The sequence below is a fragment of the Beta vulgaris genome, chromosome 2 (assembly GCF_026745355.1).
Source record: "Beta vulgaris subsp. vulgaris cultivar EL10 chromosome 2, EL10.2, whole genome shotgun sequence".
Lineage (NCBI taxonomy): Eukaryota > Viridiplantae > Streptophyta > Magnoliopsida > Caryophyllales > Amaranthaceae > Beta > Beta vulgaris.
In genome coordinates this window covers 45,229,355-45,241,679 of record NC_079203.1, presented here as the reverse complement: position 1 = coordinate 45,241,679, position 12,325 = coordinate 45,229,355, and the positions used below count along the sequence as shown (strand labels likewise).

Here is a 12,325-nt window from a genome sequence, read left to right as displayed (position 1 = left end):
GCTACCACCTCTCCCTCATCACTTGTTGCACTTTTTTTTTTTGATTCGGTAATTTACTGATCTAAGTAGGCTCATCCTTCATGAGCTAAGGGGTAAGAAGGGGATCCCAACCCATAAGGAAACTTTCAGAAATCAGAGACTGTCAAACTCCCGACCATGAGGTTGGGAGGTGGGAGCTCCAATCATTGGGCTCCTACATGATTCTCATCACTTGTTGCACTTTGATCATGCACTATTTTAATTTTTGGCTATTTGTAGATTTGCAAAAAGGATGGATTTCAAATAAAGTGGTTATTTTGACGTCGGGTTATTTTGGATTATTTGTTTGGTTTGGTTTCATTTTTTTTTTTGGCAAACTCCTTTAAACTAAAATTAATTCAACAATTGAAACTGGTACAACATTAAAAGCGTCCAAAACTACCCAAATTGTCTAAATAAAAGTTACATTTTTAGAGAAAAGCTAAAAACTATCCTGATAAACTACCACAACAAATTAAAGATCGATTGTGATGTTGAGGGACATCGAACGTCCTTACTAAGAACAAAATTTGTTCATAACAATAGAGTTTTTTTAAAATGATACGAGGGTTTGGCCGTTTGGGGAAGTGTGTAAAATATGCAAGGGCATTTTGTTAGTCTACTCAAACTCTTATTAGAGAGGTTTGTTCTTAACTCTTTATAATAGTTAGGAACTTGTGACTTTCTCCAATAGTACAATGTAACTTTCTAAACTTCCATTACAAAACTAAAGTGCATCCAAATCTGACATAGAAACATGAAAAATTATATATAATTTATAATGTATATTCTCAACTTTCAAGTCATATAAAAGATGAGATTCTGAGTATGAGATAGTAAGATAGAGAAATTATACGAATTAACATTAAATGAGATGTTTTGATAAATAGTAGCGAAATTGGAAATAATTGGGAATTAGAAAGGAACGAAAGTTTTGGCCAATTGAACCAATGGGTCAAATCGATCGAGTCTTACATGCATGTACATACCTTTTTTCAGATTTTGAATCACTTTTGAATCTCAGCGCGACTTTGTCTCCAATAGGGCCTTTGTTACACGCGCACTAAACCAAGGCCAGAACCTTCCTCTTTCTCCCTCTTTCTCCTTGGCGAAAAAGAAACCCTAAGTCTAGCAGCAACCAACAAGCCGCGCCGACGCGCGACGCCGGTGAGGCGGGAGTTTGCCGACGCACAGTAGCAGGCTAGCAGCGCCGCAACGAAACAATTACGGGTAGTAGTGCTACTATGCTAGTGCCAAAGGCCCACAGACGCAAAGTGACTAATTTGGGTAGTAGTGCACTGTAGCAGCGCCGGTCGCAGCGGAGTAGCGGTCAGTCGAGACGTCGCGTCACTGAGTCGCAGTCGCCGACTCGCCGGTGTTCGGACTTCGGTGACTACGGTGAGTTTGATTTTGTTAGGTTTTTGTTCCATTTTGTTGGGGTTTTGTTCGATTTTGTTAGGGTTATTTACTTATTTTTGTTTCAACTTTCAAAGAATCTGATTTTTTTTTGTTTCAACTTAGTTGGGAATGAGAAGAGTTGGGTAGTAGTTTGATTTTGTTAGGTTTTTTTCAACTTTCAAAGAATTTGGGTAGTAGTTTGATTTTGTTAGGTTTTTTTGAACTTCTTCATTTGTTGTTCATCGGCAGATCAAATGCAGAATCTTTTGTCGTTTCTAGATCAAATGTTCGTCATTATTTGTTAATCTTCTGTGTACTTAGTTGGGAATGAGAAGAGTTGAGTGATGTAGCAGAAATGCAGAATGGACAAGAATTGTGCACTCATTAGGCACATTTTGGTTCTAATACAAGTTATATAGCATCTTCCTCCCACTCCTTGGTCTCAACCTCCAATAAAAAGGCATTTAAGTTGTATTTAGCTATTGTGATTTCATTTGTGGTTAAACACTGCTGATTATACTTTCCTTCCATCTATAGACTGTAGTTGAAATCATCAGGTATAACTGGAAATAGTTTGGCTGATGCTTCACTTGTGGATTCACTTGTTATTTATTCCCAACTCAATAAATTTGCAGGAGCATGTGGCCTCATCAATTGAGAAAGGTATCAAGGAACAAACAGATTTGCTTGTGGTTTGCCATGGAGGTTTCAGTTCGTTGCAACTTGACCAGCCACACTCTGAAGGTTTGATTGATTGTCTGCAGGTAATGCACTAAAATCCTTGTTTTAGGATTTTTAGAATTGGACCTATCATGTGAAGTTTTAAAGAGGCCATGAATGAGCCTTTGGTTTTATGTGTTTTATGTGCTGGTGGAATTAGTTGGAGATGGATAGGATTCCCTCTAATGTGAAATTATTTGGTATATATGCATAATGCGTTGATATGTTATTAAATTTGCATCGTTTAAGTGAATTTGATTGATATGTTTAACAAATTGAATTGTTGTATCTAATTAAAAATTAAAATTAAAATTTCATAATGAAAAGAAAGAATACGCAACCGAATATAAGTTTTTTATACTAAATCAGTATCAAAACATGAAAAGTCGTCGAGAACAATTGTAACAATTTTTAGGTACTATTTTATTGTAATATGAACTATTATTAGTCATAAATTGATTTTATTAAAGTAGTTTTTTTTTTTAATTCATGGATTATCCTATATGGGTACTCGTATCCGAACCCGTATCCTTACATGTACCCGTATCCATCTCTGCTCAACATAATCGATAGTGACCAACTATTCATAAATTCCTGGATCCGCCACCCCGACATCTTATTTTGTAATGTCATGAACTTACCATTAAAGTATGACTTACACTTGTGACAAAATATCAACTCCAAACTATACATTATTTTTGTCTTATTACTTACTTGAGTCCAATAACTAATTTTGTGTTTAAAACTAGATGTTGGTTCTGGGCTAATTTTGTCAGAGGACGTGCACGTACTCGAACTCTTTTTTATTATTGGATAAATGTTCTTTGAGTGTCTTTACACGGCAAGGATTTGAGAGAATAATCAAAGGGAGAATAAAAATGCTTCTCTTATCATAATTAATCAAATATTTAACCGAGATGAAGTATAACCTGGCAAAGTTTGACAATTGTGATTGCCTTGCAAGAGTTACGTGATTGAAGTGCAAATGCATGCTTCCAATTAGCATTCAATTTTTTAAGGTCCTGGAAGATAAATAATTTACAGTGATATGCACATGAAAATGACTTAGACATGATAAAAGATTGATACTATATGAATTCATAAATTAATACGTTAGATTGCTTATCGAAACCGTTTCTTTATTGGACTCTAATCAATCAATACAAACATAAAATCTTATGCACATATATATTACCCCAAAAAAATTATGAACAAGTGTCCCTTAAATATTCAGTATCCTTTTAATTAATTAAACACATATCTAACGACAACATATATTGCAATTCTAATAAAATTATTTTTGACACGTAGACACTTATAAATGTATGCAATCTATCTTCTCCTCTTCTAGTAATAAGACTTGTCTAGTTTCTTAGATAAAATACACAAAAGAGTAATAGTTTGAATCTCGTTGTAATGTTAGAATTGAACAATAAACAAAATTATTCACTTATAATATTATATTGGACCATTAAGGTAACAAAAATTCTTCGATAATGATAAATTTAAAACTCATCAAAATACGAGGGAAGAAAAACTTTTACAATTGGATAAACTATAATTTTTAGCTTAAACTAATAAACAAATTACTAAGGGCGTGTTCAGCAACAATAGTTGTGGTGATAGCTTTTAGCTGTGCTGGTAGCTGTTAGTGGTTGGTGTGTGGCTGTTAGCTGTTAGCTGTCCAAGTAGCGGTCTAAAATATTGATGTCCGGTAAAAGAAGCTGTCAAAGTAGTTGTTTAAAAATAACTAGTTACAAATTCAAATAAAATTTTAACATATAATTTATACACCACTAAAAGCTACCCAAAAACTACAAATTGTAGCTTTTGACAAACACTACTAAAACACTACTTGTACCAGTAAAAGCTACTTACACCACTACCTTGCCAAACACTCTTTTTTTTTCTAATTAGTGTTTTGACCTAGTCAAGACACTAAAAGCTACTTAAAAAGCTTGTGCTGAACACACCCTAAATCTAGGAGCAAAACTACTAAAATTAGAGTTGTGATAAGTTAAAAGAAAAAAAATAAAACACATGTGAGTTGACTACTTGTCCTACATGAAGGAAGGGGCAGTATAAGATTTGATTTAATGACTCTAAACTTATATACCAAAGTTTTAACTACTAAACCATATCATATTTCATATTATAATTTTAAATTAAATACCAAGAAATAAAAATTATAATTACCGGGGCATAGCTCAAAAATAATTGATGATTGTTGGAGAACTTACATATCAGTTCTTAAATAACTTTAGAAAATAGGTGTCATTTTTCTTAAATCCTCGCATTTAGTCCAATGTCTAGATGATATACACGATAGTACATCGAGCATGGTGTGCACACATATACATTGATAATAAGCTAAATGTACATTGATAACAAGCTGAATAAACACATGTATATGAATATCAGTCAAATGAACACATGTATATGAATATCAGTCAAATGAACACATGTATATTTCTGTTGGTATATGTTTATTGGTACTGGTCTTTATGTTTATAATAATATAATCTAGTTTTTCATGTTTGTCGTGAGTATGATTCTTATCATAGGTGTGTATCTTTTAAACAATGCTGTCTCTGCTAAACACCCAGATGACATGTTCGACCTCCTAAAACCGAAGTAAAAGACGGAGAAATTCTAGAATGTTTGGCGAAAATGTGGTGCAATGGACATCAAACATCAAATCTTATTCAAAAAAAGGGTTTTTTCACAAAGCCCTATCTTTATTCCTTAAGATGCGAAAAGCTGGAATTGAACCAAATGAAATCACTTTCTCAACCACCTTAAGTGTATGTTCTCAATCAACCAACAAATACTTCGGTTTAAGTTTGCATAATCTAATACTCAAAAAAGGGTATGAAAGACAGCTCTTTGTTTGTGGTGGGTTGATTTCAATGTACTTTAACTATGACCGAATAAGCGATGCTCGCCAAGTGTTTGATGAAATGCCTGAACGAGATGAAGTTGTGTGTAATTTGATGATAGCAAAGTATTCACAAAATGGGTTTAGCAAGGATGCTTGTAGGTTGTTTTGTGGAATGGTTAATGGGTGTGTTCATTGGAGAGGTTTTGTTAGTGATTTTAGTCTTGCTAGTGTTGTTAATGCTTGTGCTGATCACGAGGGTTTTTGTAGATTGGGCGAGTCTGTACATGGTTATGCAATGAAGATTGGTTTCGATTCGAATGAGTTTGTCGGTAGTTCTCTTGTTGGTATGTATTCTAAATATGATGAGTTGGGTAGTGCTCGTGCCATGTTTGATCAGTTGGGAAGTATGGATGTTGTAGTGTGGAATACAATGATTACTGGGTATGCTCAAAATGGTTGTGAGGAAGAAGCAATGGAACTATTTCTTGAGATGGAAATTCGAGGATTTTCTCCTAATTATACCACCTTTTCGGTTGTTATAGATGCTTCATCTGTGATGCCTGATGAAACACTTGGTAGAAAACTTCATGCTAAAATTTTGAAGTCTGGTTTTCTGTGTGATGTTTACTTGGGTACTGCAATTGTTGATTTGTACTCGAAATTCTTGATCATGACTGATGCTGAAAGAGCTTTCTCTGAAATGTCCAAAAAAAATGTAATATCATATAATGCACTAATAACTGGCTATGGTTTGAGTGGTGATCATGAAAAAGCTCTTAAAAGTTATACACTGCTGAGACTTCAAAGAATGAAACCAGATGCTTGCACCTTTATCGGTCTTTTGACATCTACTGCCACATCTTGTGCCTTTGTAGTAGGGGAAAAAGTTCACTCAGACTCAATTAAGCTTGGCTTGGACCAAGATGTTTTAGTTAGAAACTCAATTGTGAATTTCTATTCGAAGTGCGGGCGAATTGACTCTGCGATAAAAGCTTTTGAGACTGCACAGGGGAGTGATATAGTATCTTGGACAGCCATCATCTCAGGACTTGTCCAGAACAACGAACATACAAAAGCTCTTGAGCTCTTCTGTGAAATGCACAAGCTGTCGGAAAAAGCAGATGAATTCTCCTCCTCTAGCGTCATCAAGGCTGTAGCTAGTCTGGCAGCTGTTGCACAAGGAAGAAACCTGCATGGGTATGTGCTGAAAGTGGGCCTGAGTGACCATATATTTGTTGGAAGTGCACTGATTGACATGTACTCCAAATTCGGGGTTGTGGAAGATGCACTTAAATTGTTCTCCGAGATGCCTGACAAAAATGTTGTCTCATGGAACTCAATGATAACAGGTTATGCTCAGAATGGTTTCTCTGATGAAGCTCTAGACCTATTCGATAAAATGGTGAGGAATGGGATATTGCCTACCTCAGTAACTTTTGTTGGGGTTCTCCTTGCTTGTTGTAATGCAGGACTGGTTCAAGAAGGTAGGCGCTATTACCATCTAATGGGAAGCCACTATGGAATTTCACCTTCTGTAGAACACTACTCCTGTATGGTGAATCTCCTAGGTCACTCTGGTTATGTTGGTGAGGCAGAAGAGTTTCTTCTTAGTTCACCATTTAAAGAAGAACATGAAATTTGGAAGTCTCTCCTGAATTGTTGTGAGGCACACAGAGATTTTGATGTTGCTGCTCGAGTTGCAGAGTATTGTTCACTCTTAAAGCCCAATGACTCCTCTACTTATACCATTCTCTCCAACATATATGCAACTAAACAGTTGTGGTCAGAAGTTGAAAGAACAAGGGATTCCATGAAGATGGCAGATATTGTGAAGGAACCTGGGTGCAGCTGGGTTGAAGTTAAGTGATCTGTGTTGTGGCTGTGGGTTATGTTGACCTAGGTGCATTCTCCTTGGTTTTCTGGAGCCCCCTCAGCTTTCCAAGCTAAGACATCTCGAAATTGTGGTTGTCAATTTTCTTTGCTTCTGCAGGGAAATTGGGGAGTGAAGAATTGAGGCAAATGGCCTTCCAGCTGGTAAATGTCAATGCTATATACTTAAATGTATGTATGATGTGTAGTTATATTAATTCACTCCATTTTCAGGGTACAGAGAACGATAGTTTGCCTACTTGCTTCATCTGCATAGGAATTATTTTTTCTGGAGCCATGTAGTCTGAAAGGTAAGTTGATTTCTGCATATTTTTTTCGAAAATGGAAGATTCATGTTTGCTTGTAAATTTAAGCAACAATAAACATTTGCTGCAGTTCCAAATTCCTGTTGCAGCTGTACTATGTTGCAATCATGAATCACGGCGCCCTTCCAGACCTAGGGTTTAACAGAGTAATGAAATACTAAGACTGAGAGATGTGTGCTGTATACGTATGCGTTGTACATAAAAATTTATTGGAAAAGTATTGAACTATCAACCATATAAGCCAGTACGGCTGCATACGTCCTCGTCACCTCATATACTGCAAGTAGCAGGATCCACATTGGGCAGTGGTGTTGCAGAATAGTTGCTGCTATTAGTATGACGATGAGATTACTTATCAACCCAATGCATCTGAGATTGTACCTATGAATGTGACTATTAGAGATATACTGCAGTGGGGTGCTGACATTACAAGTTCTTATAAGACCACCTCATAAATTAAAGTCTTTTTTCTTTATGCTTAAGAGACCAACTCTCGTTGTCCATGGTCTGGTGTTATACCACTGTTCTTGGAAGATGTAGGCATTTGTGAGGGTGGAGCACGATATCAGCAGTCTATTTATCAATACCAATGACTGTCCCGTTTATGCCGTCCCATTTCACCACTAAAAATGGCTCTTGAGTTTTCAGCCTTTCCACGACGGTGTTTCTACAGCGTGGTTGGCCTACAGTCTACCAATCATGGGTTTGCTTGTATTCTGCTAGGTTGGATAGAAATGACTTGATTTCCAGAAGATAAAATGTTGGATCTAATTACAATCATTAGGTGCTAATTTTTTTGTAATCTTTGTTGTTTAACGAGGTATATAGCTCCAGATTGTACAACAAACTTGTAAAATTGGATTGATTCATTAGTAGATAACTCTTGTTTAACTTGTCTGTATGTTCACTCCATTACCAAGTTTTCATCTCTGTTTGATGCTGCAGTATATATTGAGTTATACCTCAACCAAAAATTATGCTGCACGAAAGTGTCTTAATATTAAGAAAGAACACCAACCCAAATATCCACTACAAGAAATTATTTCAAAGAGGGCAATATTTATCAATCAAGGAGGGCAATTAGCTATTTGCCCTGTCTAATAGTATCAAAAAAGGCAAATAAAATTTCCCCTTTTTGATAATAAATAAGAAGACAATTTTATCATTTTGCCCTATTTGATATCACCTAAAAGGGCAATATTAAATTTGCCCTCTATAATATTACCTAATAAAACAACTTCATAAATTTGCCCTTTTAAAAGACATCTACTAAGGCAATTTATTTGTTTGATATCTTTGAAAAATTTAAAGGACAATTGAAATATTTTGCCTTCTTTGAAATATATTTAAAAAGGCAGTTTATCTTATTTTGCCCTATTTGAAATTAACTAAGAGGGCAAAATAATGTAAAGTGCCTTCAAAAACGCTGATATTTAAGAATTACGAAGTCCTTGATATAACTAATGAACAATCATAAACGCTGATATTTTTCATCCTCAATCTCAGACAACACACAAAACAATTGAAACTCAGCCGATTCGCTACTACTTGTTGAAGCTCAATTTTACGCAACAATTTTGTCAGTATATTCAACCTAATCCATCATATTGTTCGATTACTTTTGGAATCAAAAGCGAATTTGTTTGAAATCGAAGCTTATTGAATCGCCATAACATCATTTTTTCAATCTCCGCCTTTTTAATCCCAAGGTAAATACCTAATAACTTCTGTTTATGGTTCAATTTGATGAATAAAGTGTTTTATTATATCTGATTCAAATTTTTGTTTATATTTCGTTTTTTCACTTTTCTATCCTTGATTTTTCTGAATGATTTTGCTTATGAGTGACAGATTTGTATGCTTGTATGTGTGTTTTGTGTTATTTTGGTGAACTTAGGTTTGGAATTTAAAATTTGTGTTTCAATTAGATAAATTGTTGTGAACTTAGGTTTGGAATTTGAAATTCTGTATGTATGTATGTATTAGGATAGAATTTCAAGTTTAGTTTGGTCAAAGTCCGTGCAATTTGTTCGATCGACTTTGTTTCACTCGATTTCATCCTCATCTTTCTTTAATTTCACTTCAATTGATTCATCCTCAAATTCAGGTTTGTTTTCTTTCAATTAGTTTGTAATTAATTAATTATTCTTCTGATTTACTTAATCTTAAAATTATGTCATTAAATTTTTTTGTGGTTCACAAATCACAATTTTTCCTTTGTCTAGCCTCTCGAATGTCCTCGTACCTGGAGAGTATACAAGGAAATGAATATACAATTAACATACATAGGTTGATAATGCAAAGAAAAGTAATTAAATTCAATATGCCATAAACCTGAAATGTACAAGGAATATGAACAAGTTGATGCAAAGCACTGATGTAAGTGAACTAGGCAAATCTGTCATTGAAGACAGGAGGTTAGTATTATGATATTATCCCCTTGAAAGAAAACAAGTCTGATTCTGTGTTCTGAATTTCTTCATTCTTCTCTGAAATCTGCAGAATTAGAATCTCTAAATCACTGATTTTTTTTTCTGATTGTTTATATGAGTTCTGACATCTGATCTGATTCACTTTCTTGAAATTACTTCATTTGATTTGTTTTAGTAATCTAAATTCTTCATATCTGATTCAAAATCTCATATTAAGATGCCTCAAATTGAAAATAAAATTCCAAATTCTACTCCAATAAACCTGCAGAATCCTAGCAATATCTAATGTGTGCAGGGGTTGTAGGAGGGGCTGTAGGAGGGGCTGTAGGAGGGGGTGTGCAGGGGCTGTAGGAGGGGGTGTGTGTGCAGGGCTGTAGGAGGGTGTCTGTGTGCAAACTAATATGGTAGCGAAGATCAAAGCTGAATGTCTCTCCAACATCCCAAGCTAGCATACACAGCTGTTGTTCTTCATTAGTTATATTTTTATAGTTTCTAAATGATTTGTAATCAATGCAAAAGTGAGAAATCCTTATCTAAGCTTAAAAAAACAAATGTTATCTATGTGCTTCAGTAGTGCTGGATCCATAAAAGTATAAACATCTTATACATATAAAAAAATCTACATACATTCATTAGCGTTCACCAGTAAATAGTCATTGAGCAACATATACAAGTAAAATAGCAAACAAGCTATGCACATCACAAATCCTTGTTCTTCCTTCTTCTTTTGGGGCAGGGGATCTCATGCCTTATTTTTGTTAGGCCCTTTATTTTTGTAGCTGACATTAAATTTTCTGCCAAATCTATTATGCCTTATTCTTTTCACCTATAAGATCCAAGACTTATATGAAGTTCATAGCTATAAACTTAATGCATCTGAAAATGTTTACCATATACGAACTTGTCCGAACATACTTTTAGCACTGAAAGGCTGAACTATTTACAGCCATAAACTAAACTAATCTGAGCAATGAGCCCTTTACTGAACCTATTTAATATGTTTAAAATGGCTGCGTCTGAAATATGTCTGGTGAAGATCGGGAAGCTGATGGTCTGATGGCTAATACTGAAGATACACTCAGCTTGCGGGGCTAAATCCAAAGCTAGGATTATATACGAGTTTGTAAGTTCAATTCATAACCTGTATTTTTCATTTTTTTGTGGTCTGATGGCTAATGACTGCGGATGACAGATTCAATTTTCCAATAGATGCCTGTATGAATTGTGGAGTATTGACAACATATGGGTACTGATGTATGAATTGTAGAGGAAAAAGCATAAATGGCTACTTCTCTATCTAACACTATGTATTGACAACATTACCCTTGCGTATCTAACCCAACTTGAGTTTAGTATGGGTACTGATGTCAATACTCAATACATAGGATGTTACATGGAGAACTATTTTGCCATTTAGCTAGACTCATTTTTTAAGCTTCAACAAACTTCTAGTCTAATAAACAGATCTCTATGTGATCAAACAAAAACTTCGGACAACAATACATACCAAAAACATCCATAGATAAACAAACAACAACAAAAGTATATACATGACTATACAATCTACAAAAGTCTGAAGGTTGAGGGATTGATGAGGTTTCAGGAAAGGATGCAATATACAGACAAAAGGGGTGAAAGTAAAACGAAATGATTACTCAGCCCTAATAACACCAACTACCCATTTGCATACAATATCCTACATGATCCTTTTTTCTTTCTTTTTTGCTAGATGACAGAAACTTAAAAATGAGCATGTTTGTTCAAGTATAAATAGTATGACGTTGTGCTTTACCTTTGCTTTGGTCATCTTTATATTTCAAATAATCCACATTTTTACTATCATCATGAATTTTTTGATGGATCACTGAAGGCATAAAGATGGATCACTGAAGGCTCACATTTTTTGGCGACTTGTCAACATGGTGCTCTTGCTGTGAAGAAATGTTAGTGGACTCTTCCTGACTATCTCAGTCTCAGGTGCATAAAATGTGATTCGTCTAGAATTTTCTGGTTTTATGTGGTATCTGATTTGTACATTGAACATTTTAGTTGAGAGTGTAAAGATTTAGCCGCTGCAAAGCTTAGTTGGTGCAGAAAATGTCAAATAGTGATCTGGTAGTGTAGATACATCAGACTGTGTTCTTATTATTGAGACATGTGGTATTTCAGAAATTGTAATGTGCATTACGTGATATTTGGTGTTAATGTTACGCGCTTCCCTACACTTTTAGCAATTGCAAATTTTCCCAACTTCTATCATGTTAATGGATCCTATTTGGGCTTGACAAAGTAAAAAGAGGGCAATATCTTATTTTTGCCCTGCTTGATAAAGTACAAAGAAGGCAATATCTAATTTTTGCCCCGCTTGATAAAGTACAAATAGGGCCATATCTTATTTTTGCCCTGTTTGTTGTAGACCAAATAAGACAATTGTGTTTGTCTTCTTTGTTTTTGAGCAAAGAGGGCAAAAGTATTGCCCTTTCTGATGATCATAGAGGGCAACTTTATTTGCCTTAGTTGATGAATCAAAGAGGGCAAAATTTTTTGCCCTTTTATTATTGGATCAAAGAGGGCAAAAACATGAGTTTTGCCCTTGAAACCTAATACAACGGGGCTAAAAGGGCAACGGAAGGGCAATTTTAAAATTGTCCTCGTAGCCTATGAAGGCAAATTTTGTATCA

The 12,325-nt window shown here is 35.0% G+C and overlaps 1 protein-coding gene across 3 annotated transcripts; it reads left to right on the top strand.

The window, feature by feature from the left end:
* Positions 1 to 1,039: 1,039 nt before the first annotated feature.
* LOC104885448 (pentatricopeptide repeat-containing protein At4g13650) lies at positions 1,040 to 11,849 on the top strand. Of its 3 annotated transcripts, XM_057392686.1 has the most exons (6): positions 1,041 to 1,416; positions 2,052 to 2,180; positions 4,743 to 7,051; positions 7,121 to 7,197; positions 10,681 to 10,767; positions 11,515 to 11,849. In XM_057392686.1, the coding sequence occupies exon 3, from the start codon at positions 4,794 to 4,796 to the stop codon at positions 6,882 to 6,884; it is 2,091 nt and encodes a 696-aa protein (XP_057248669.1). In that variant the 5' UTR covers positions 1,041 to 1,416; positions 2,052 to 2,180; positions 4,743 to 4,793; the 3' UTR covers positions 6,885 to 7,051; positions 7,121 to 7,197; positions 10,681 to 10,767; positions 11,515 to 11,849. The 3 variants fall into 3 exon arrangements, with proteins under 3 accessions (XP_057248668.1, XP_057248669.1, XP_057248667.1); XM_057392685.1 differs by lacking the exons at positions 10,681 to 10,767; positions 11,515 to 11,849 and adding an exon at positions 7,283 to 8,105 and having other exon boundaries at positions 1,040 to 1,416; positions 4,701 to 7,051; XM_057392684.1 differs by lacking the exons at positions 10,681 to 10,767; positions 11,515 to 11,849 and adding an exon at positions 7,283 to 8,105.
* Positions 11,850 to 12,325: the final 476 nt, after the last annotated feature.